The sequence below is a fragment of the Talpa europaea genome (genome assembly GCF_964194135.1).
Source record: "Talpa europaea genome assembly, chromosome: 7".
Lineage (NCBI taxonomy): Eukaryota > Metazoa > Chordata > Mammalia > Eulipotyphla > Talpidae > Talpa > Talpa europaea.
This window is the reverse complement of record NC_140074.1, coordinates 44,051,652-44,078,724: the sequence shown is the minus strand read 5'-3', so window position 1 is coordinate 44,078,724 and position 27,073 is coordinate 44,051,652. Positions and strand designations below refer to the sequence as shown.

At 41.3% G+C, this 27,073-nt stretch overlaps 2 protein-coding genes across 3 annotated transcripts in view; both read left to right on the top strand.

Annotated features, from left to right (window-relative positions):
* The window catches only part of PRUNE2 (prune homolog 2 with BCH domain), a gene marked incomplete at both ends in the record, with an annotated part of 207,512 nt that overhangs the window by 142,536 nt on the left and 37,903 nt on the right, over window positions 1-27,073 (top strand). For both annotated transcript variants that reach the window (XM_084239044.1, XM_084239043.1), the window contains 2 exons: window positions 1,814-8,336; window positions 8,694-9,456. In XM_084239044.1, coding sequence (XP_084095170.1) covers window positions 1,814-8,336; window positions 8,694-9,456 — 7,286 coding nt within the window. The remainder of the gene's footprint in view (window positions 1-1,813; window positions 8,337-8,693; window positions 9,457-27,073) is intronic.
* On the top strand, window positions 22,566-23,173 carry LOC311174535 (large ribosomal subunit protein P1-like). Its single transcript, XM_084239045.1, has one exon. The coding sequence runs from the start codon at window positions 22,593-22,595 to the stop codon at window positions 22,935-22,937; it is 345 nt and encodes a 114-aa protein (XP_084095171.1). The 5' UTR covers window positions 22,566-22,592; the 3' UTR covers window positions 22,938-23,173.

Sequence of the window (27,073 nt, the reverse complement as noted above, 5' to 3'; positions counted from 1 at the left end):
GGTGGTCTGATGCTTTAATCGCAGTTAGTCTGTCTCTAGGCACTAAAATTCTGACTGGGTAATCAGTCAGATCCTCTAGATTAATAACAGCGTCAAGACTTTGGAAATGACACAATAGGACAGAATTAATCAAAATAGGACACTAGGCATACCATATCAGGTATATGTATTAACTAATATGAAAACATTCATGAGACATTATAATATGGGCAACATGGACATGTGTGTCATAACGAATCTCTCCTCACTAATAGAATAGACATCCTGTAGGCTTTGCCTACACTTCTTTATTTTCTATGTCCGCACTATCTGTCCCCCAAAAGATTGACCTTAGCTCTCCTCACACACAGTAGGTATTCTTGTAGTCTTCTCTGCTTTCTTAAATCTAAATGTGAAAGAGCCCCCTGTTCCTCCTGCAGATGCATTTCTCACCCTTTTTGTGACTGCATGTATCTCTGCATTATGACACCAACCTGGGGCTCTTTTAGTGCTTTGTTCTGCACTGGTTTCCAAAGCTGAATTTTACCATTAGTTACTGGTTTCCCAGAGATAGGACTTAGGTCTCGTTAGCCTCCAATATGGTAGCCTCCAAATCTCTTTATTAGCAAACGAATTTTAAAACAGTGATTTAAAGCACACAAAAATGAAAGAGTGGATGAAGGGATTAGAAGACCTTGAATTGAACCCATCTTTCTCTCTCCCTGCCCTACCCTCCTCGACTCTCCACAACCACACCACACCTGAGAGACAACTCCTTGGGGTCTTGAGCAACACAGGGCCAAGATTGCTCTAGAAGAATCCCTCTTAGTCCTCTTAATCCCTCTTAACAGTTGGTTAAGGGTCAGCTCAACTGCCTGAGTTCAAAATGTGGCTCCATAATTTGTTAACTTTGTGTTATTAATCAAGTTATTTAATCTTCCTCTGTTGTCCATTTTGGCAAAATGGGAGTAAAGAGCCCTTCCCGTGTGATTACCATGCAAAATTATTGTGAGAATGAAAGGAGATAATGCATATGAAACTCTTAGAACAGTGCCTGGCATATAAAAGGTCTCAATAAATGCTAATTGTCAGTATTACTATCTATACTAGTGCTATAGTTATTATTGTTGTTATGGCCACTAATGCTATAGAGCCATTTCGAAGGCCTAGTATAAAAAATTTGCCCAATATTTCCTAAAAATCACAGAACCGCAGCCGATTCTGTTCTCACATTGACTATCACATGTCCTCTGCCTCCCAAGTCAGCTGTGTCTGTTCTGGGCTTACGTAGATGTTCATTGGGACAGGAAGGGGCAGCTGGGGTCTTGAGAGTGCTGCTGAAAAGCCCTACCTCTGGTAGCTGCTTTTTCTTTTCTATTTTCTCTTCTGCATTTTGACATTGGCCAGAGGTTAAAGCAGGTCCTGGAAGCCTACTCCTAAACAAAACCATTCTCCAGCCTTATTTCATCTTATTCTAACACTTTTCTCCTAGTTCATGTCAGCAAGCAGCATTCTATCTGCTTTTTGCTAACTTGTGTTTCACTTCTGTTGAAAGATGGTACTATGTTATACTGAGGGGAAAGGATTTAAACAGTTTTAAATCTCTTTACCTATAACCATCAGGAGTCAGTTAAATTGAGCAGATGGGTTTTGAGTTAAGCAAAAAGACAATTTGAATAGACTGGAGAAAGGATTACATAGGTGTCAGTTGTTTGAATACTTTTTTAAATATATACAGATTAACATTGATAAATTTTATGTTAAGAAAATTAAGAAAGCAAATTGTGAAAAGCAGAGGGCCTTTGTGCTCATGCCAGCCCTCATGTCTTTCCAGATCTGCTGTGAACTGGAGGAGTCCCAGAACCCGTGCCTAGAGCTAGAGCCCTTTGAATGTGGCTGTGATGAGATCCTGGTGTATCAGCAGGAGAACCCGTCAGTGACTTGCGACCAGGTGGTTCTCCTTGTCAAGGAAGTCATCAATAGGAGGTGTCCAGAGATGGTCTCCAACAGCCGGACGTCCTCCACAGAAGCTGTGGCTGGCAGCGCCCCACTCTCCCAAGGATCTTCTGGGATTATGGAGTTGTATGGTTCTGACATAGAGCCACAGCCCAACTCTGTGAATTTCATAGAAAACCCTCCAGATCTTAATGATTCTAACCAGGCCCAGGTAGATGTCAACATAGACCTTGTCAGCCCAGATAGCGGATTGGCCACCATTAGGAGCAGCCGTTCATCCAAGGAGAGTTCGGTTTTCCTCAGTGATGACAGTCCAGTGGGAGAAGGAGCTGGACCTCACCACAATCTCCTCCCAGGGTTTGACTCCTATAGTCCCATCCCTGAAGGGGTAGTAGCAGAGGAGCATGCACGGTCTGGAGAACATGGTGAACACTTTGACCTCTTCAACTTTGACCCAGCACCCATGGTTTCTGGACAGTCCCAACCATCTTCCCATTCTGCAGACTACTCCCCAGCAGATGATTTCTTTCTGAACAGCGATTCCTCAGAAGGACAGCCTCCCACGGGCCCTAAAGGACTAGAGGGGATGGGGATTGACATGTCTAATTATTCATCTAGTTCACTCTTGTCAGGGGATGGCAAAGATAGTCTTGCAGAGTTTGATGAGGAGTTTGCCCAAAGACAAGAAAGTCCCAGAGATGACTCTGAAAGAAATTTGAACCTAACAGATTTCATGGGAGATGAACCTTCTTCACCAGAAAGACTGAAAAATATTGGAAAGAGGGTCCCCCCAACACCCATGAATAGCTTTGTAGAACGATCACCATCCACTGAAGAGCCAGCTCTACTCTATCCAGAAGATATGACCCAAAACGTAGTTAACTCAGGCCACCTAGGACCTCCTCAGACCCGTGCACGGTGCAGCAGCTGGTGGGGTGGTTTGGAAATGGACTCTAAAAATATTGCAGATGCATGGATTTCCAGCGAACAAGAATCTGTCTTCCAGAGCCCTGAGTCCTGGAAAGATCATAAACCAAGCTCAGTTGATAGGAGAGCCTCAGAGTCTGTATTTCAACCAAAGGGCCTTGAATTCTCGAAGTCAGATCCCTGGGAGTCTGAATTCGCTCAGCCTGGTGTGGGAAGCAATAATATTCAAAACCAAAATGTGGATAACTTGCAGTTTCAGAACCTGCCTGCTGAGAAATCACATTTGTCTAATGCTTCTCCTCAGGGAACAAGCCACCTGATAGAAGACTTTGCTACCTTGTGGCCTTCTAATCGCTCTCCCACAACAATGCCTGAGTCTTGGGGAAATCCTACAGATGATGGTGAGCCAGCTGCTGCAGTGCCATTCCCAGCCTGGGGTGGGTTTAGTAAAGAAGATGGTGAAGCTTTGAAAAATACCTGGAATCTGCATCCAACAAGTAATGAGACTCCTCCTGTGAGGGACCTGAATGAGTGGGCCATGACAAAAAGTGGATTTTCTTTTCCTGCTGAAGACCTGGGCAATTCACTGGGCAATTCACCCAGTGAGGCAGATAACGAAGGAGCACCACAGATCTGGGGCAAGAAGAACCATGACTCCAGGGATAAGAGCCTGATATCTAGAAATCCCACATCTGATCTGGAGCATACATGGAACACTTCTAAGTCAGCAAAGGAAGATCAGAATGGTTTAGTGGATCCAAAAATCAGGGGGAAGGTAGATTCTTGGAACTTATTTGAGGAGAGTAACAAAAAAGGAGGGTCAGATGGCCTCGCTCCTTGGGAAGATTCCTTCTTATCGTATAAATGTTCTGACTACAGTGCTTCCAACATTGGAGAAGACTCGGTGCCTTCCCCCTTAGATACCAACTACTCCACTTCTGACTCTTATACATCACCCACATTTGGTGGAGATGAAAAAGAAATTGAAAATAAGTCATTTGCTAAAGAAGGAGGTCTTGAGTCAAAAGATGCTAGTTCTACTGCAGAGGAAACAGAAATGCCCCCTCAGCCACCACAGCAGCCACCTAGAAATCGAATTAGTTCAGATCCTGGGAACCTAAAGATGTGGGCTTTACCTCACGCAGATGGTAGTTCTGAAAGCAATGCCACTCCTGACCCAGATCAAGCTTTACTCAAGACAGAGCCTGTAGAGGATAAGAATACCTCTGCAGGAAATGACCCTGGGGAAAGCAGCCAGTCCAGTTACGATGACCCCAACATGATGCAGCTGTGCAATGAGACAAACCGCCAGCTCACGCTTCTGCGCAGTAACACCAACTCCCGGCAGACTGCCCCTGATGGTCTGGACTTGTGGAACGGAGTGATTCTGGAGGACACTCAGTCCACAGCAACCATCTCAGATATGGATAATGATTTGGACTGGGATGACTGTAGTGGGGGTGTGGCGATCCCTGGTGAAGGTCAAGCACTGGGTTATGTGGCTGAAGGTACTGAACCTGAAACCCGATTTTCAGTGAAACAGCTTGAACCATGGGGTGTGGAATATCCAGAAGCAAATCAAGTAGACTGGGAACTCCCTATTTCCTCTGAGCACAGCAAGGACTCTGCCCTCAATGACCATGACACATTGAATGAGAAAAGTGGACAGCTGATTGCAAACAGTATTTGGGATTCTGTCATGAGGGAGAACAATATGCCATCACTAATGTTACCAGACCCATTGCATGTTACAGCCATACCACAAAGCAGATCACTTCCTGAAACTCCCAGCTCACCAGAAAAGGTTAAGGAGAGTCATCTCCGAGATGTGCTAGAAGCCTCTGGAGTTAGTGAGTCAGGAGCACTTACTCCTGATCCCCACAAGCAGGACACATCCAGGGGAACCCTGATTAGTGACACAGCAACATTGGTGACCACATTTGAGAATCCAGGGCATTTTGCATGCCAAGATCCATGGAAAGATCCTAGCTACAGACAAAGTGAAGTTGAGACAGAATCTCATGGAGTCACTGAGAAGGAGAACCTTGGTGAGGCAGAGGTGCTGGATGGAGTCTCGGACATTTCTGGGAAAGGGCAAGATGACAAAGAACGCTCTCCCCTAGCTGCATCTGATCATCAAGAAATCTGCTATGAATTAGGCAGAGTCAGCCCTCTTTCAGTCACTTCCAGTCCTCAGTCAGAGGTGCCCCAGGAGGTTTTAGAACATGAGATAGGGTCATTGAATTTAGAACACTGTGATGTGCAAATAGAGGTGTCCACAAATCACCTGCAGGTACAAGAGACCTGTGAAAATCACCTCACAAATCACAAAAATTCCTGTGAAACTACTGAAATTTCACGTAGACTGAATTTAACAAAAAATATATCTTCACCTGAATTGAATCTTGGGAAAACTGAAGAATGTAACATTCTGGAGTCAGAGAGAATGACCCAAGAGTCTTCTCATGAACATCCTCAAAGTCCCAATGTTTGGGGTGACCATATAGACAATGATGTGCAGGTCAATTGCACAGATTCTGAAATAACTAAGAATCTTGAAGTTAATAGTATTGAGAACAGCTCCCTGGGAGCCAATTCATCTGCAAATTATGACAGAGACAGTATTTCTAGTGAGTGTACACATTCAAGTGCATCAACTCCTGATTTAAATGATTCTTTAGCTGCATTGTCTTCTTGGGGCCAGGAACCCAATGCTGAGCATCAGAAGGTGAAGCGAGATAATTTGAGTAAAAAAGATCACCAAGAATCTGAACTTATTATTACTGATGGCCAAGAAATTACTGAAATGAAGGACCTGGAGAAAGACAGAATGGACAGGTTTGAAAAGAGCTTAGATCACAAGGTTCCTAAGTTTTTAGAGGTTTGGAATGACTCATTAGGTGGTGATTCCCTCTCCTCTTTATCTAGCCCTGAAATGGGAAAATATCCTGAATATTCAGGGACACATGAGGAAAAAAATCTAGTGGTGAGCCATCCTGAAAAAACTGTATGTGATAGTCCTGAAACCGTTCAGTCAGAGGATGCCGAGTTTATTTCAACAAACTCAGGTTTTGATGAACATAGCGTGGGCAATGAAGAGAAGGAGAAAGAGATCCATTTGCCTACTTGCGAAGTAGCTCAGCATGAATCCAGAGCTTGGGATTCATTGAGTGAATCTGATAAATTCTTGCCCACAACTGATCCCAAGCCTGAGGAATCTTCTGATTATGCAGACAGTTCAGAACCAGCAGAGAATGAGAATAAGTCAAACCCATTCTGTGACCATCAAGATAGCAGTCCTGAAGGCTGGAATTTCTCACCACTAAAGACAGAAATGCAGATGACAGTGGTAGATAAGGAGAGGCAATCCTCTCCAGAAGCAAGGAATAATGGAGATACTCCATGGCAAATATCTCCCAAAACAGAACCAAAGAATGAAAACTATTCTAAATTGGAAATGCTTGGCTTCTCAACCGAGAGCACCGAGTGGTGGAATGCCTCGCCACAGGAAGGGCGACCAATTGAAAGCGCATTTGAAGGGGAACTGTCTAATCCAAGTGACATGTCAGAGATGAATTCTTCAGCATATCAAAAGATGGGTCCCTGGGGAGTACCCATTCAGGGTGATGCTGATTCCATGGCAACACATTGTACAAGTCCTTTCAGCGATAAACATCAGTCACCCTTTCAGGATAGTGATGGAGAAAGCTCCCATCAGCAACTATGGAACATTCAACCAAGAGAGCCAGACCCAGAAGCTGATCAGCTTAGCCAGCTTGTAATATTGGACCAAATTAAAGAAAAAGACTCAAGAGAGCAAGCCTCCTTATCTTCTATGGGTGACGCACTCACTTCCGAAACACCTACCCAAGAGCAGTGTCAGAATACAGCGCTGTCCGTCTGGGACCAGCCAGAACCAACACTTATTCACACCAATGAAAATGGATGTGTTATATCTAATGTTTCAACTATTGAGAGTCAAGAAGCAATTTGGTGGGAACAGGAAAAATCATACCCTAGTGAAATAACAAATTCAATGGTTGCCTCAGAAGATTTCCCTGATGTCAGTTCTTCCAACCAATTTATAAAGAAGTCAAGCTCTCAGTGGGATGGCTCTACCCCTAGTGAGGAATCCCATGGCACTTTTGTTCCAGATATTCTCCATGGCAACTTCCAAGAGGGTGGGCAACTGACCTCAGCTTCACCTGACTTGTGGATGGAGGCAAAGCAGCCCTTCAGCTTGGAAGCAAATGATGAGAATCCTGACATATTGACTCATTGTGACCATGATACTAATTCTCAAACTTCCAACAGCCCTGATTTATGTCATGATTATGAAGCAAAGCAAGAGAGTGAGCCTCATATCAGTGCTGAGGTGGATTCTGAAGGGGAATCCAGTGAGTTATATCTCACTGAGCAAAAGATGAGTGAAGAACCCAATCAAGAGTCTGGGCAGGAATTTGTTCCATACAATTCAGAACTGTATTCTGAAAATGAAATTGCACTGCCTTCAATTTGTGATCAAGCAAACACAAATGGCTCATCTCAGCCTGTCTCTCCTGAAAATTCTCCTGAACCTTCTGAAATAAATAGTGAAGACAGTAGAGGTTTACAAGGACAAGAAAAAGGAGCTGAACCAGCTATAGCACCTGTTTTGGAACCTGTTGACTTAACAGTTCCAATAGTTGAAAATATGGGAATCAGTATTTTGGTAACTCACCAAGAGCCAATTATGGATGTCAACAGCTCTTATATGTCAGAGGACTTTTCTCCTGAGAATCAGACAGATGCAGGAGGTTTGGAAAATCCTGCCACACTTCCTGGTACTTTGCTAGTGTCAGACGCTTGTCTGGATGTAAGTGAATCTGCCCTTGATCACAGCTTTAGCACATCCACAGGAACAATAGATGACATGAGTAAACTGACATTATCAGAAGGAAACCTCGAAATGTCAGTTGATGGAGATGCAGGCAAGCAAGATATCTGTTCCTCTGAAGCCTCATGGGGGGAATTTGAGTATGATGTCATGGGCCAAAATATTGATGAAGATTTAATGAAGGAGCCTGAACACTTTTTCTATGGTGGTGACCCTCCCTTGGAAGAAGATGCTCTGAAACAGTCGCTGACACCTTACACACCTCCCTTCGATTTGTCTTATCTCACAGAGCCTGCCCTTGGTGAGGAAATGACAGAAGCATCTGAGGTTCCAGAGGATGAGTTTCTACAGACCAAAGCAGTAGAAATGGTGCTTTCTGTCCATCCTGACCAAAGAAGTAAAGAAGACGTCACTGACACTAAGAACAAACAGCCTGAACACCAGCTGGCTGTGCTGCATATTCATGAAGACCCCGAGTCAGTTTCTTTGCCTGAAGGAGCAAACTCCAACCCTGAATTGTCACCATCAAACACTGACTGGGAGGTAGAAACAGAGAATTCAGATTCACCAGCAGGTGGAGATATAGTACCACAGAATGGTAAGAAACAGCCCAGTCCTCCAACCCCTACTATCAAGAAACTGCTGTTTTTATTACATTAATGCATTTGTAAACCACACTCTCCCTATTGCCTTGGGTAAGCAATACATTTGCAATGGTTGCATTACAGCAGTGATACCTGCTGTTTCTTCCCACCCTAGCTACAGTAGTAGCGTGATGGCAGTAGATACTGCGTATTTGTTGCTGTGTCCTGGTAGTGCATGTGAAAGTTAACTCTGCAAAGTAGAAGTATTTATTAAATTTTCTCTTTTTGCATGGATCATTTGCAAAGATCACAAATCTCATGTGTTAATTAAGCTTTGTTCTTCCTTTCTCAACTTTATCTTTCACCTCCAGGTGCCAGTGAGGAAATATTACAGTCGGAAGAAGAAAAAATAATTCCTACCAAAGAGCCTGAGCAGATAGAACCAGAATATGGAGAAGAAAGACACACAGAGGAAAATGAAGACCATCATGACCTACACATGGATTATATACTTGTAAACCATGAAGAAAATTTATCCCCCAACCCAGACGCTGGTGAAGCAAAAGAAAGCACCTCTGAATTAGAAGAGTTTCATAGAGGTTCCAAAGAAACAGCATTGCCAGAAACTCAGTTAGCAAGCTTCCCAGACTCACATCAGCTGGCCTTAAATGAAAGCAAAGATCACTCTGTAGAGACAATGTCTCCCACAAATGATAAGAGACCATCTCTAGAAAGCCCTGGCAAAGACCAGACTTGGATGGTCTTGGGCCACAGTGAGGTTGGTGATCCATCACCCAAAGCTAAGGACTCAGAGCCAGAAGAGGCTGGTAAGGCTGTGGAGCCAACCTCTGATCTCATCTTGGACAAGGGTCCCCAGATGCAGATTCTGGGAGAACTGAAGCCCCCAAAAACTTTAGCTCTAGAGGAAGCCTCTGGTTTGGACAGCCAATCACGGAAGAGCAAGAGCCGAGGCCGGGCTGGCTCTGATACAGTTATGTTGCAGACTGTCACCCATGACAATGAATGGGAAATGCTGTCACCACAGCCTTCTCAGAAAAACATCATCCCTGAAATGGAAAGGGAGGAGGAGACAGAGTTTCTTGAGCCCAGAAAAAGGAAACCAAGACCAAAAGGGTAAGCAAAAGCTGTCTATTTTTCTCCTGAAAACCATTTTATTCGAAACCAGAGAAATAGTGAGGGAATGTGGAATAGGAAGAATACCTAGATGATAGGAGCTTTGCTGATATTCATTGCAAAGCATATCATCAGTAAAAGCAGCTGCTAGATAACCATAGCAGTAATGATGATTTGTGTATATTTTTGATCCAAAAAGCCCCTTCAATTTCCATCCAGGGTCTCTATATACTACCAATCATACAGAAAAGGTATTACAGTTTTATGTAAACACTTCATTTACTGGTAGGAGTAAGGAGACTCCATAGCAGGCTCAGAATCTTAGTGTGAAACATTCATTCCTAATTGGCTGGAAAACCGGCAAACAGAATCAAACCAGTGACTCAATCATGTATTCATTTACCATTCAGTTTTTAAGAATTTGCTCTGTGCCCTGTTTCTGGGTAGCCAATGAGCATTAGTAAACAAGAGATAATCTCTGCTCTCAAGCTTTCAGGCCCTGCTGAAACTGCTTAGAATTGTCCATTTCTCTTCATTTGCCCTGATAAAGCCCTCCTGCTTCCAGGGATAACAAGGCATACCGTGAAAAGTTACTGAAGTCAAGGGAAGGAAACCATATTTCTTTTGAAAAATCTGGGAGTGGAGAAAAGATGTTTTTTCCCTACTCATTTTGGGAGTTTAAAGGACTGTGCATATGATGTATCAGATGTGAGTCAAGGAATCTGGAGTCCAGCCTGGCTCTACAGTTACCAGTTATGTGTGAGATTAACCCTAGCCAAAATTTCCTCATCCTCAAAATTAGTGAGTTGGGCTGGAGAATGGCAGTCCTTCCTGTGAACTTAATTTGTGTGTAAATAGTAAATAGACTGTGCCCAGGAGAGTTTTGGCATTCACAAATTCTATTTCTCTATGAAAGGAACAGAGAAAATGGAAAGAATATTGGGGAGATTGATGGTGCGGTAAGTGCCGTAAGGAGTTAAAAACTGTACCATATCAAGTGCAGCTTTATAAATCCAGACATTTTCAGTTGCTCTAATCCTTTTTTCTTCCTGTCAAGCTATTTCCTTCCAGAGAGACCCCTGATCCGTTATGAGAAAGAGAGGAGCAGATGGATCCCAGCAGCCCTGCTGGCATTGTTATAGATTGAGCTAAGGACTCAAGCAGCCTCGAGTTGGTTGAGCTATTGTTTGGCTTCTTGCCTGCATTTTGCACATGCCCCTGAAATCCAACAGATGATAGTGTCCAATTGTGCTTCTAGCCTCTCCTCTTTCAATAAGAATTCTTTGCTCTTTCCTTTCTACTCGGCCTCTGCAGTAATGAAAATGCTTTGACAAGTGGTGAGGAGAACAGATTTTCCCACTGGTACTTGTATTACCCTTCTGCATAAATAACTTATTGTTATATTTGAAGGTTTCCCTCTGTGTTAGATTTGGGAAGGATGATTCTCTAAGTGGGTCCTAAGACCAGCAGCTTCAGCATCACCTGGACATTGTTAGAAATGCAAATTATGTGCCCCACCCCACACCTCCTAAGCCGTGAACTGGGGGTGGAACCCAACTATCTGCAGTTCAGTATCTTCTCTAGGTGGATTTCATGTATCCAAAATTTTGAGAACCACTGGTCTGAAATGTACTCCAGCATCTAGGAGTTCACAGTTTAATTAGGAAGTGGAACATAAGTGAAAAGATATATAATAATATGATATCTAAGTCAAGATAGTAATGGCCAGCATCAGATTAAATAAATACTTACCGGTTATGTGCACATGCCATGGAGCAGGCACTAAGCACCGCATACCCACCATCTCACATTACCATGGCAACTGCATGAGGTAAGAATTACACGAGGGAGGAAATGCATGTTCGGAAAGGTTGAGTCACTTGTTCTGGCTCATACTTAGAAAGAGAAACTGAGGTTGGAATATGTGTGCACTAATGCTGGTGAGTTAGGAGGAGAGACACCTGTCTAGGGTGCTTTGATAGAGGAGGAACCAGTGGCAGCTTAGGATCCAGTAAGCTCGGGGCGCTCCCAGAGCACAGAAACTTTAAGGCAATCCTGAGGTTTGAATTTATTTTATTTTTTAAAGACTTATTTTTATTTTTATTTATGCATACAAGAACTAGGGTGTAAGCCAGAGACGTGCGGGGTGAGAGGATTCACCAGAGACAGAGTAGGAAGCAGAACAGGCAGATCTACTGAAATATACTGCTGAGGGGAGCAGCAGGCAAAGCAGGAGAGGTCTGCTGTGCCATGTGGGTCAGCTCCCTAGCCTGGCATTGAACTCATGCGGCAGTGGGTGGTGACAGCTTGATAGTGCTGAGGTTAACCTCTGTGCCACCAGGGAGGCCCCTTGGATTTCTTTTAAAATCAAAAGAAAAAAATTATGCTCCCGTGTAGTTTATATTCCTTTATACCTACGCAGTTCGAAAATAAATTTTTTAATTTTTTTTTTCCTAAAAAGAAGATGGGGCTTATGAAGGCATAAGTGCCCCAGGCCCACAAAGCTCCATCTCCATGTGATTAATGCCTTCCCATGCTCTGCCTCATGTTATATTTATTAAAGACTTTTTTTAACCTACCTTAGCCACTCAAGGGCTGTGACTGTGGCTTACACATCTTTATACCCCACTGCCTTAAATAGCATGTATACTATGAAGTTGTAACTCAAAAGTCAAATGTTAATTAAAGGGAGATAGCAAAGTCACTTAGATGAGTGAATCTGAGAAACTTTAGTAGAATATCTGGCTTCTTTCTACCATGTCAAGTCATTTAAATTTTATAAATGGCCTATAATTTTCTTCATCTTACGTTCTGTTTGGAAATTAAGATTATATTTGCACCATAACACAAAGAACACATCACACTTTTTTCTGTTCTTTAGAGTAATTTATATAATCCAGGAAGTCATCTAATATGTGTTTTTTTTAAGTTCTTTCATTTATGAAGTTATCTTTGCCTGTTGCTTTTTGCAGGTAGGGGAGAGGTTTAGATTTTAATCCCAATAATTTGATTTTTTAATGATTACTGGTCTACTCAGTATTTCTAATTCTTCTTGGGTTAGTATTGCTGTGTAATATTTTCCTAGAAAATGTAGGGGGCAATTTTCTCCCCCCATTCTTTACTTGGGGGACATTTAGCAATATCTAGAGACATTTTGGGTTGTCACAATTGGGGTGGGTGCTGCTGCCATGTAATGGGTAGAAGCCACAAACACTGCTATGTAACCTACAATGCATAAGAAAGTCCCCCACCACAGGATTACCCAACTCCAAATGTGGAAGTGCCAAGATTGAGAACCCAGCTGTGACCCACTACCCTGCTTTACTTTCTGTCTCCCATTTCTATCTAGAAATATCTTCTATGTATTTGTAGTTTTGTTGTATTAGTTTTGTTGTATCTGACTGCACCTGTAAGGCTGTCCCCTCCAGGAAAGCAGAATTTCAGTTTATCTTGTTTGTTATTGTACCTCTAGTGCTTAGAACAGCCCTCCATGTATTAGGCACTTTACCATATGCTTGATTGAATGAATGAAGAAGAAAGTGCAATTTGCCCAACATTATATGCCTTTAATAGGTGTTTGCTGCTTCCTTTTCAGAAGAGATGTGCTACATTTAGTTTAGAAGTCGCTTAGTCAGATGTGCTAGATTCAGCTTGGAAGTGTCTTGTTTATAATTCAGGCTGCTGTCAAAATTATCATCAACTGGATGGGTTCTAAACAACAGAAATTTATTTCTTGCAGGTCTATAGGCTGGATGTCTGAGATCAGGTTGCCAGTATCAGGTCTAGAGAGGACCCGTGTCTAGGTCACAGACAGCCACTGCTTCATTATATCCTCACATGGCAAGCTGAGAATTCCCTGGGGTCTTGTGTGAGGGGACCAGTCCCATTCACGAGGGTTGCATGGGGTGATCTCATTTAATCCTAGTTACTTCCACAATTTCCTACCTTCTGATACTATCACTTGGGGGCAAGTGTGGGTGGGTAGGGTCTCAGACAAATTTCTGGAGAGGCACTAATATTCGGTACTAACAGGGATATGAATTTCTTTTCTAACGTAGGAAAATTCATCTTTCCCTTCTTTTGAAATTTGAGATTATACCTATTTTGTAGTGTTCTTGTTTTTCTGTTCATTGCAGTTCCTCCAAGAATCTCATAACCTTTTCTAGTTCCATTTGATCCACTTCACTCAGTCTCAAGGAGAAAACAGCTGTACCTGTTAATTTTTCTTGGTTATCCGTTGCCTACAACCAGCCAAAATGGCCAGAAAATAAAAACCATTCTACTTACCTAGCCCACCTGTTATACCATCGATTCAAGTAGCAGTTGTCATTATATAATCTTCAAAGACCTTTTTTATTTTTAATCTCAATTCATCAAATAATAATTTGAAAGTATTAGGCTTTCAAAAAATAACTAAAACTCCAGTGGAAAGTTGACATCTACCATGTCTTTTTGGTCTATATAATCATCATTATGCTACTCATTGTATTTAAACAGTAACTCTTATTTTTAAAAATAATTGTAGCTTCAATACCCCTTGACATACAATTAAAAATAATTATAGCTTACAGTGGACTCTGAAGGAGGACTATGGGTGCCTTGGTGGTATATGTGTTGTGGCAACATATATCTGAAGAGCTGTGTCCTATACTTCTGAATCATTACAGTGTTATAGACCAATGTTACCTCAATAAAAAAAATTATTCAATATTTTACCACTATAAATCAATACATATATCTATGACTGACCTGATGATGTAGCTTAGTCACTTTCCATGTCAACTACTGACTATAAAAACAATATTTAAGACTTTTTTGCCTTTGATTATCAAACTACTGTATGTATGCCTTTCTAGTATGTAAGCTTTTCATTCATATATCCTTTTCCTTCACTGCATCAAGTATTTCTGCTGGCATGTTTAGAATTAAGTGAATGGTTGGTAGCTAAGACTTGTTTGTGAATTTATTTAAACTCAGACTCTCTAAGATCTCTACCTATCTCAACTTACTTTAAAATAACATCACTGTTTTTACCTATTTGTGAATTAGCAATCTGAGCACCAGGTAGTTTAGTAACTGGTCCAAACTTGATAATAAGTGGTAGAAATCAGAATCAAACTCTGGCCTTCTCACTCCAGGGTCCACATGCTAAATAGGCATATACCTTTAATTCCAAATAGTGAAGGGCTGTGTGGGTCTTTATGCTAACTTTCTCTAGAATCTTCTGTTGGACTTCCTTACTATCCTGCTGTTTCCACAGCCCATTTTATTATGCTGTAAACCATTATCCACGAAATGATAATCATCTTACTGAGATGACATCTTACTGAGAGTTCTGAAAAGCTGCAGATTTTTTTTTAAGATTTTAGGGAAACTAAATTCCTTTCACCCTGTGCTTTGAGCCTCCTTACATTTACTCTCACGCAGGAACAGTAGTGGCAGCAGTTTTTTTGAGCAGACAAAAATCAAGGGGCATTGCTGACTCCACAGCCTGAGTGAAAGAGTATCTTATATTCCCAAATGAAAACTGCACCGCCCCCACTCCGTTCCCCAGCTGGAGCAGAGGTGGTGGCCATGGTGGCCGGTACACTGGGGGAGCTGGGAGGCAGGTGATCATCCTTATTTAGATGTGCCAGTGATCATGTGATCAGAAAATGGAGGCGAATCTTTATTTCCAGTTAAGTGCTCCAGCAGGGAGATGCTGAGACGCTGTGACGGAGCATCCCTCTGGTTCTCCCGGCAGCCAGCCTCCTCCCATCCTCAGAAGGTAGGTGGGTCCGGGTGCAGCTTGAGGAAGCTCGCGTGCAGGGAGGGCTGCGTGCAATGGAGAGTGTTGTGCTCAGAGACTAGTCCACTGCTGCTGCGAAGTTGGAAGGGGAGAGGGGAGGGGGTGAGAGGATACGGAGCTCTGCCCGGCCCCTCACAGGGGACTGCTGGCAGCTGCGTTTTATTCTGTATCGACTCCACCACCGGAAAGACTTGTGGTCCTTGGTGCTGTCCTCTTCCCCTCCCTTGGCGACCAGGTAATTAGGGAATACAGGCTCTGTAAAGCTATAAACATTTTTTTTTTTTTATTCCTTATGTCTGTGATGAAAACGGAGATAGAAAAGCAAAGGTGACAGTGTGAAAGCTGTTTAGGATTCTCTCCTAATGGGTATTGTTACAGGGCAACCCTAACAGTATGACAGAATCTTTTGGGATGATTTAACAAGCAATTGGCCCTGGGTATGGTTTTATATTATTCCTAACAGGTATAGAATCTCAGAACATACACTTCTCCTTCTTCTAATGAATCTTGTAACCTTTAAATCTTACCTAAGTTCTAAGTTGCAGAAATAGGTCATCCTCAAAAATGGGCTTATGTTATTTTCTGTTGTCTTTCAAAATCAAGAGATAGACGAGGCTACATATAGAATATTAATATCTCCTGAAAAATTAAGTTACACAAGGAACTAAAAAATGGCCATTTGACTGATACAAAACAAGAAATACATAGTTTTTCAATTCTTTTATGGAAACTAAAAAACAAACCTAGATTCCTACCTAGTCAAAGTGATTTAAAATATGATTCTGCTGTTCGTAGTGACTTCAGGGAAGGGAGACAAAACCTCTAGTCACTCCCTCCCTTCTTTCATAGGAACTCTTGACTTGGTGTGGATTTTATGTAAACTGCTAAGTAAGTCAGCTTCCAGGCTCACTTCCAACCAGATGGTCTCCTCAAACCCCTCCTGTAAAGAGAAATGGGAAGTGCCACAGAATGAGCCTATTTCACAATATTCATTTGATGTTTTCTTAAAATCATGATTAGTAATATTCATGCAGCGTAAAATCTGGAATCATGAGATTAAAAATCCTAGTGATTAAAAAAATAACCCATGCAATATTTCTTAAATGATAAGCGACCCTTCTTCTCTGGGAGGAAAAATCTGCCCATGTGGAAATGACTTTTATTTGTAAATGAAACACATTCGGATTGGTGAAAGCTCTAGCACTTTAAAATTGCCTGGAAGTTGCTCCGCAACTCACAAAGAACAAGATGACACTGCTGTCATTTGCAGTCAGCAGCACCTTCCCCAGGAGATTTAGCTTTGTAATGCAGAATTACCCTTCCTGTCCTAAATAAGGTCAAAAGTCTCATAGGTGCTTAAGTATAAAGAGTCAGATTCTCCTTCCTATTAACAAGGAGTCAAATTAACTTTTCCCAAAGGTTAGGGCTCCCTTTGGTACATCCCAGTGAATTTCCATTTGCTTTTTCACTTGTGAATGGCTTTGCAATTGGGGAAGAACTTATCTCTTATTAAAGGACACATACTTCCTTGATCTTGAGGCTTCCTGCTTTCTAGCTAGCTAGAAAACAAGTTGTGGTGTTTGCACAAGATTCAAATACTTGTTATTGGTTATAATGGGAAGGCAAATACAAGCTTAGGTTTTTCTTCTTAACTAGCTGAAACTGCTGCCTTTTGATATGCCAAGATCTTGTAAACAGATGCTTTCCATGTTCCTGCAGTTGGTATTTGAATTTGGGATGGGTTCTTAATTCCTTTCAATTCCAGTTAATAGAATAGTTGGGGAGAGAGAAGGGATGAGAAGGGAAGAGGGATAAGTTGTATAGGAAAGATTTCTATACCTGGTTTCCTGTCTGCATCAGAGTTAACACAGAACATTTGGATGTGGGTACTTCCAAATTAAAAATGGCAGGACTTTTGGGACACTGCTAGATGTGTATACCAGATGTCACCTGTCTGAGCACCATTATCATTTGTAGGCTGTGTCAAGTCATTTGCCTGTTATTTTGATAGATGCCTGATTCTCTATATTGTTCTTGCCTCCTGAGTTCCTGCTCTAATGGTAATATAAGCAAGAACAAATGCTGGAATTCATTTTGCTTCACTTCTACAGTTTACAGCAAGAAAATGAGCACTAGCTAGGGTGAGTGAGTGACTCAGAAGCACATGTGTCTGGACTGGGATCAGGACCCAGGTGGCCTAGCTCTTGATGTTGTGCTGTTTCTTTTCATCCCAGGGCCTTTGAGAAGCCCTCAGCAAAATCTGGTAAATGCATTTAAATTTTTCAGAGCTATAAAGCAAAAAAAAAACAAAAAAAAAAACAAAAAAAAAACCCTGTCACTCTTCTATTTTTAAGGATGAGCTGGCATTTCCTAATTCCTTTATATCCCTTAGAAAGTCAGAGAAAATGAAACTGAACTCCACTATCAGATGTTGTGCCTTTATTGTGAGCAAGGTAGTATCCCTAGGGACAGCATGTGAAACAAGGGTAATTAAGACACAATCTCTTGCCTAAATCTAGTAAGGAAGAGGGGGATAGAGGAAATGACTTTAAAAACATGGAATGAAGTCCATTCCTAAAGAGGCATAACCCAGGGATTCTGGGCCCCCAAAGGTGGGACAGCCTTTTTCCTTCTCCCTGTTGTAGGCATGCAAGTATAGGATTCTTGGATGAGGTAGATGTGCATGTTAGGGGAAGGAGCATTTCAGAAGAAGGGACTATAAACCAAACTATAGAGGAAAGAGAAGTATCAGCAAAAACTTGAGAAACTAGGAAATAAAACTCACTTTATCTGAACGAGCATTACGGATACTAAAGGTAGGTTGATCTAAATGGTGAGGAGCCCTGATGATAAAGCAAAGAGATTTGTATTAAACGTGTTTGCAGTGGAAAGCCAGTGTTTACTGAGCTGGTGTTGTGATCAGTGATAGAATGGTCATGGTGCAGGCAAGTTGGGAGGTGGTGGTCTAACTGAAACATAGTAGTGGCTGGAACAGTGTCTAGAATGGAAAGCAGGAAGGCAATTCCAGAACTTCAGGCATGGAAGCTATAGTGCTTGAAAATCAAGGGAGAAAAGAGTCTACTGAGGAGGATTGGCATGCCCTATTAGAGGTTATTTCATTCCTTTTCATCAAGAGCCTGCAGCCTTGGTGCATTTGATAAAAGTTAATCTAAGTGAGGTGAAGAAAGCATGGTGCTAGCTCATTCGAACAAGATAGAGCCAACTTCAGTAGAATCTACATCCCGTGAGTCAGCATTGGCTCATGGTCACAATGCGGGACCACAGTCCCTATGACTACATTTCCGTTGTTACCAAGAGCTGCAAGTCTCTATACGCTGAGTTGGCTGTGTTAGGATGGGAAGTGAAGAGAATGGTGACATTTTCCTCTAGGCACCATCTTCCCTTCTGGGCAATGGCTGTCTGACTCTAATCGGATGGAACAAGGGAGGACAATCTCTGTCCTCCCGGCTTGAGGAGAGAGATCAGATTAAATGCTGCTCATGACAAGTTCCAAGAAAATCCTTAAGACTTTTTAAGACTTACAGAAAAGAACAAAATGAGTTTTGATTTGTAGGCATGGGGGCTGGGGACAGGAACAGGGGAGTCCAGATGTAATCTATCCCTGCTCCCTCCCCAACCTGTCCACAGTTACCTCTCATGGCATTTTATCCCTCCTGTGCAGTTTTGTACAAACCAGTCTGTGTCTTTTCCTCTTTATTCTCCTAGATTTTAAATTCTCTGAGGGCAGAGTATGTGTCTGATCCATTCTCTGTGTTAAATACCCTCATCCAGGGTATATAACAAGTGCTTGCCTTATGGTCCTAGGACTGCAATGTTTGTTGAACTCCTTCCTGAAAGAATAGCCTGGGAAACAAGCAGTGAGTACCAGAGAAGCTAGATCTAGCAAAGATATTGGGAAGGTGGTTTGGAAAGCTTAGATGGCTATTTGAAATTGTATAGGTACAGTTTTGCATCCAGAGGTCTTTCAAACTTCCTTCTAATCCAGAAATTCAGAAAAAAAACACGGGTTTTCAATAGCATTCAGAATATCGAAATTTAGTTTTGTCCAAACCCAATGGGAAAGCCCCATTCACAAAGATATTATTGCCCATGAAGCAAGAGAACCACAAGAATAAAAATGTTACCACTTAGAAATTACATTTTTCTATGTCCAACTTACAGAAACACCCAGGACAGGTTGATGTAATTGGAAGTTCTAGAAATAGTTCATCCTAAAATAAAACAGGAGTGAAATCAACACACTGTGATCTCAAGAGAGCAGCTGTGCAAGAGGTAGGTTAGGAGGCCAGGTAAAATGGCGAAGAGAGCTAGAGATTACTGACTTATGAAAAGGTTAATATCTGTAGCTGAGCGCAAACAAGCTTGGGTTGGTGTAAAAGCATCAGGCTGGCTCAAAGCTTTCTTTGTGCATTAGACTAAGTTCAGGGATGATCAAAGATCATGCATTTGATATGAGGCTTGAGACTGGATTTCCCGTGACAAGCTTTTCACCAAAAAAGTTGTATGCACCTACCAGTTTATAAATTCAAGGCTTATTTCTTACTAGCTTTATATTTAGGGGACTGCTATTGGGCTGTTAAATTTTATTTCCCAGAACTTTTATTTACCAATAGGTACCTATTAACTAGAAAAGGCATGGGCAATACCAGACAGAGTCTTGGAATCCCATGTAATGTTATAATCTTGTGAACAATTATTTAAAATCATAAGGACATTTTTCTTTAAATAGCTTTTTTCATTTATATAATTAAGACATGCCAATGTAAGAAGTCTAAATGAATCAGATCACCCTGTGAAGTTGGCATAGCTGTACAATTACTGAATATATCCCTCAGGAGAATATAAAATTAATCAAATCTCATAAATTACTTTCATAGAATCCGATTATACAATGCAATGGAGAAATGTAAGTAAAAACGATGGCTCCTTTCTCTCAGCCTCAAGGGCCTGACTTGGCCCTGACTGTCTCATTCTACATGTGTTAGGCAGCTGTAGAAGGGATGATCAGAAAGGCTGACATACCTGAGCTAAGATTCTCCTCCTTGAAACTGGATATGCTGGTGAAGAAGAGCAAACACTCTCATCATTTATTTACATTGCCATGCAAAGAATTACAGCCTGGGTGGTTTAAGCAACACAATTTACTTTTTCACAATTCTGGAGCCTCAAAGTTGGAGATCAAGGTGTTAGGAGGAGGTCTGGAGCCTCTCTCCTTGCCTCGCAGATGGCCACCTTCTCCTATGTCTTCTGTGCATGTCTGTGTGCTATGGGATCGTGACCCAGCCTTGTGACCCCACACTTTAACTTAACTACCTCTTTAGAGACCTTATCTCCACATATACTCAATATCCTGAGGTGCTGAAGGTTAGGATGTCGACATTTGAATGTAAGGAAACAAAAATCCAGCCCATAATAGTCCTTAAGAACATGATAGTTGGTGTGCCAGGAATTCTAACGTTTCCATTCTAATGTTACCCCCCTACTTTTTTTGTCATACCCCAGTGTTGATTCTAAGGGTCCCGTAAGGGGTTCCATGACCACCTTGAAGATCCACAGTGGCTCTGAGAGTCTTAGTTTTAAGTAATGGAATTACGTAAGAATAATATTAAGCATTATGAGTAATATTAAATAATGTAATACAACTTTTGGCAAATATTTTACTTATCTCTTTAAAATGTCACACCACTCCTCCTGTCACACTCATTTTGCAGATGAAGAAAGTAAGTCTTAGAGAGGTGAAATAACTCTACCACAGTTACACAGTAAATAAAAGTCAGGGGTGGGTTTGATCAGATTGACCCCGGCATGAAAGATTATCACCTTATTTATGAGCATCTGTTTTTCTTAAACTGTTCTGAACATCTGAGAAACTCCTTCAGGAGAATGAGGTTGGGGATGGAAGCAAAAAAACTTCTTTTCAGGCATTAAATTGGATACCTAAGGGAATCCAGAATTCCCAAAGAACATTGAAATCTCAAGTATGATTTCAAATTTTCCTATTACAAGATGTCAGCCAACCTAGATCTGGCAAGATGATGGAAATGAGAACAGAGGCAGGAATGTCATTAGGGACTTCTTTTTTACTTCTCTGGAGTTGAGTATACAGAAGTCTTGCATTTTTAATGCAATCCCATTTATCTAGTTTTGCTCTTATTGCCTGTGTTTTTGGTGTCCTGTTCAAGAAGTCATTGCCAAATCCAATGTCATAAAGCTTTTCCTTATGTTTTCTTCTAGGAGTTTTATAGTTTTTTGGTCTTACCTTTATATCTTTAATCCATTTTGAGTTAATTTTTGCATATGGTATAATGTTAATATCCAACTGCATTCTTTTGTGTATGGATATCAAGGTTTCCATAAACTTGTTGAAGAAACTGATCTTTCCCCACAGAATGCTTTTAATATCTTTGTTAAAAATCATTTAACCATATATGTGAGGGTTCATTTCTGTACTCTATTCTGTTCCCTCGGTCTTTATTTCTGCCTTTATTCTGATGACACTCTGTTTTGATTACTATAGTTCTGTAGTAAGTTTTGAAATGAGGATGTGTTAGGCCTCCAACTTTGCACTTTTTCCAGATTGTTTTGGTTATTTGGGGTTCACTGAAATTTCATATAATTTTATAATGGGTTTTTCTATATCTGCAACAAAATGCTCTTGGGATCCAAAGCTTTTGAAGACCACATTTCTAATTTTTAACAAAAGTACTGAAATAATAGCAACAGCAATACCTAGCCCTTCTGTAATATCAACGGTGGTGTGCCAGACAGTATTCTCTATCCTTGCCTAAATCAACTTGTTTAATCTTATGACAGTTCCCTAACTAGGCAGGGTGCTTTCCTTATTTACAGTGAGGAAACAGAGGGTTGTAAAAATTCTGTAGTTTGTCAAAAATAATACATTTTTAAAAGTCAGAACCACAATTCAAGTGCAAGTAGTCTGACTCCAGAGTCTGACACATCAGCTGCTCACCTGAATTCTTTCTGGAAGAAGAAAAAATACCGAATACTAATTCAGGGCATTTGCTAGGCTCTCGGTAGATACTGTCCAAGGTGTGCAGAGAGCCACACATCTCACTGGGTTATGTCTCTGAGCTTTCCAAATATTGCTCTGTATTAACATGTTACTTAAAAGGAAAAGAGAAAAGAAAAGAGAAGAGAAAAGAGACATAAAGCTTTTGGAATAAAAGCTTCCAGAGCTCCTTTCCTCAGCTGTCGCTAAGGTGCTCGGTCCTTCCGAGGAAGCTAAGGCCGCGTTGGGGTGAGCCCCTCACTTCATCCGGCGACTAGCACCGCGCCCGGCAGCGTCTGTCCAGCCCTCGCCCGCACCATGGCTTCGGTCTCGGAGCTCGCCTGCATCTACTGGGCTCTCATCTTGCACGACGACGAGGTGACGGTCACGGAGGATAAGATCAATGCGCTCATTAAAGCAGCGGGTGTAAATGTTGAACCTTTCTGGCCTGGCTTGTTTGCAAAGGCCCTGGCCAATGTCAACATTGGAAGTCTCATCTGCAATGTAGGGGCTGGTGGGCCTGCCCCAGCTGCAGGGGCTGCCCCTGCAGGTGGTCCTGCTCCTTCCACTGCTGCTGCTCCAGCTGAGGAGAAGAAAGTAGAGGCAAAGAAAGAAGAATCTGAGGAGTCTGATGATGACATGGGCTTTGGTCTTTTTGACTAAAGGTCTTTTGTAACACGTTCAATAAAAATTTGAACTCTTAAAAAAAAATAAAAAATAAAAAAATAAAAGCTTCCAGAATTCCTTGGTCAAAATGATATAGACACAATCAAGTAGATTTATTTTCTACAGGACATCACAGAGTTTTAACAAATTCACATTCATTATAAAGTCCCCAAAGGAGGATATAACATATAGTGTTACCCCAAGCTTACTTGGCACAGAGCCTTTTTCATAGATTTGTGGAACCCCTCCTCTGGACACAGGCTTTGGGAAGTGCTGATTTAAACAAAAAACTGGAAGTGCCCTTTCCGCCTCTCATTTGCTGTCAGAATGATTTGGAACACAAATTACTTGAGTTGGTATGGGCTCTCCTCACACATCCACTTCTGCATCTCTATCAGTCCCAGCCAGTACCAGGCCTGAATTCATGGAAAGCAGATTCCAGGAGTGGATTCCAGAAATGTGCCCAAATCCTGGCACAGGCTGCTTCCTCAGGTCTCTGGGGCCTGAGAGGTGGCTTCCTGTTAAACCACAGCCAGGGACTATGTTGGAATAAAAAGATAAAGGAAGTTTATGCTCAGAAAAGCAAGGACCAATGGATGGAAATAAAGAAAATAGAAATGGGTGGAGCTACCAAAAGCGCAGCCAGTGGGACATCTGTCGTGTGTTTAGTGAGCAAATGCTGCTGGTGTACCTGCTGCTGGTGTGCTCTCAGCCCCAGGGGTTCTGTGGGGAACAAGACACCAGCCAGCCCTTTAGAACCTGACAGTCAGATATCTAGATGAAAACAGTTCCATTCTCTGCCCCAGTTTCTTCATCTGGGAAACAGAAACTGAAGAAGGTACTTTAAAGGGGTGAGCTCCCCCAAAACAAATTTAATTTAAAAAACATAAAAACTTTTGGAGTCAGCAAGATACATGGAATCGAGGGATTTTTCCCCTTTAAGGAAAAAAAAGGACATAAATAGTGAAAGTTTTAGAACCAAAAAAATTTTTTTAGAAAAGAAACAAAATCCAAAACTGACAAATAAGGCAGCAAATCCAAGAAAATAAACAACAATAACAAAAACAGCAAAAGGCACCAAAGTGAGAAGACTATGGGAAAAGAGAAACTATTAAAAGTACAAAGTCTGTCGAGCAAGGGGAGAAATAGACACATTCGAAACAACCTATCGCAAAAGATGAATCAGCATCTGCTATGAGAAGCAGGTAATGGCTGTCTTATTTTATATCCCTACTGATCAAGGTCAAGCTTTCTCGATCATGCTTTCAGAAAATATTTGTAAGGATGAATGGACACGACAGACACGTGGCCAGAGGGTGAGCAGTACTCTGTCGTGATAGGCTAATCAAAGACAAGACTTCTCCTGAGTGCTTTGCTCTACCTGCTGCTTCCTGTGCTTTTTTTTGGAAAATGAGAACTCTGACAAGGTAGTGGGATGTGACAGCATAATATTGCTACTGATGAACAACTGAAATTGCTGCTTACTATGCACTTCGTTTTACTCATTTTACTCATGTTAGCCTTACTGAAGATTTCTAGAAACTCTTATAGAATCTTATTATATTTAAATTCTCTTTTTTAAAGTGATACACAGGCCCATGTTTTAAAACCTGGAGCAACATAGAAAAATAAATGAGCAAAGAATAAAAATTCCTTTCTCCCTAAGTCTATTCCCTATCAGTAACCACCATTAATAGTACATTTCTCTTTCTTTTACGCCTAAAAATATGTATAAATGTGCATAATTTATAGAGTATTTTAAATTTGATTTATTAACTATATCTTATTTGATTTATTAACTATATCTTAGATTTATTATTTGATTTATTAACTATATCTTAGTTTCCATTCCATGTCAATACATTTAGAAATTTTGTTGCATTGATATACCATAATGAATTTCATGCTATACTGATCACTCCCCTCTTGATGGCATTTAGATTATCCCTTACATTTTTTGTAAAAAGATGATTTGAATGGACGTTTCCTTTGGTCACTGAATGGACAGCTAAGATCTAAGACCGCAAAATGGTGCAAATGGGGAGAGAAGTGAGGTGCCACCATTTCAAAAGAGTGTAAAAGAATTTGTGGGCATTTTTCAGAATCACCACAGCGAATGTAGGAGGCAGTGGGTCTGTGAAGATGAAGATTTTGGATTCAGTTTTGTGCATTTGAATTGGAGATGCTTGTGAATAATCCACGTTGTGAACTGTCAGTATTCTTCATAAACAAGTACATGCCCCACCCCCAGTGAAATTGTGCCATTTAATTCAATCTTCTTAACCACAAATTGTGATATTGAAGTTTTAGAAAACATATACAAAGAGTATGGCACATACTCTGCAAGAAGAAGTAGGATTCTCCAAGCACCCCCACTCACAGCCAAGGACTTAATTACTGTCTGAAAGACAAATGGTTCAAATGATATTTAGGTTTTTTTTCTATTCTGCTCAGTGTTGCTAAAACTTTCATGCTCATAAGATTTTACTGCCAAGGATTTTCTACATATGCTATAATCCAGGGGACAACTCAAGCAACTCTTCAAGAGTCATTGGACTCCAAGTGATTTTGCTACCTGAGATTTTTAGAAACTGACACTGGGTAAGGGGATTGCATTATGCATCTCTCCTCTTAGAACAGATGGCTGTGGTTTGTGGGTTTTTGCAAATTCCCTAGAGAAGGTTTATCTGGATGAGTGCCAGTTCTTGTCTTCCTTTGGTTTGTTGGCATCTGCTGTCCCCATTCTCACCCCTGTGCTTATCTGCCACAGTTGACTGGCTTCTAGGGGTCACAGTGTTATCTCTCCCAGGGTGACTGAAGCCCAGCTGGGTAGCTAATTGTTGCCAAGAGTCTCATTTCATGGCTCAAACCCAGCTGTTTCTTGTGGGACCAAAGCTGCCATCCTTTCTTGGCATCAGCCTCATTAAACTGAGTGGGAAACCCAGTGCAGCCTCAGCCTTGCCTCCTCCTAGGGTAATTTGATTAGGGGCCTAGGGTTCACAGAGTGCCATGTATTCTTACCTCAAATTGTGCAGCTTACTTTATCAGACAAGCATCCTGAAATGGCAGTTCTGCTACCATTGGGCTTTACAGAGCTAATTGACATACTTAATGAAGGAAAGCAAGCACTGCATGAAAGTTGTGCTTGTTTTTCTTTTTTATCTCCATTTCTAGAGAAAGTATCTTTATTGGTCCAGTATATCTTGACTAGAAGGAAACCAGAAGAATTTTAAGAACTCTAACATAAAGGAAATTTCTCTTTATGTAATCATTTCCCCAAAATATATCAGCATAACCTTCCAGCATTTATCTAAAGAACAATTAATATCTTGCTATGGAGCTGTATTTTTTAGTGGTCAATCTCAAAAAATAGTCACATTTCCAAAAGGGATGCTGCATGCTACTGGATGTACATGTTTGCCAGGAAACATTACCATCCAGAAATGCTGTGTGTGTGTGTGTGACCAAGACTTGCCCTGTCTTGGTTCACTGCTCATTTCTTATTAAAAAGAACCTGATCTTAGGGAAGTGCAAATCAAAACTACCATGAGATACCATCTTACACCAGTGAGAATGGCACATATTAAAAAAACTAGCAACAGCAAATGTTGGTGATGTTGTGGAGAAAAAGGAACTCTCCTACACTGTTGGTGGGAGTGCAAACTGGTCCAACCACTATGGAGAGCTGTGTGGAGATTTCTGGACCTACTAAACATAGAGCTTCCATATGATCCAGCAATTCCACTCCTAGGTATTTACCCAAAGGACACAGACACATCAATTCCAAAGAACACCTGCACCCCTATGTTTATAGCAGCACTGTTTACAATAGCTAAGCTTTGGAAACAGCCCAAATGCCCAAAAATAGATGACTGGATCAAGAAGAGGTGGTACATATACACCATGGAATATTACTCAGCATTCATAAAAGATAAACACATGCAATTTGCAGCAACATGGATGGCGCTGGAAGGGATCATGCTCAGCAAAATAAGCCAAAAAGAAAAAGAAAAATACCGGATGGTCTCACTCATAGCAGGAATCTAGAAAACTTAAATAAGGGACCAGGAAAATGAATAACTATAAGAAAGTGAAAATTAAAATCAACAAAAAACTATGAACCAGAGACACTT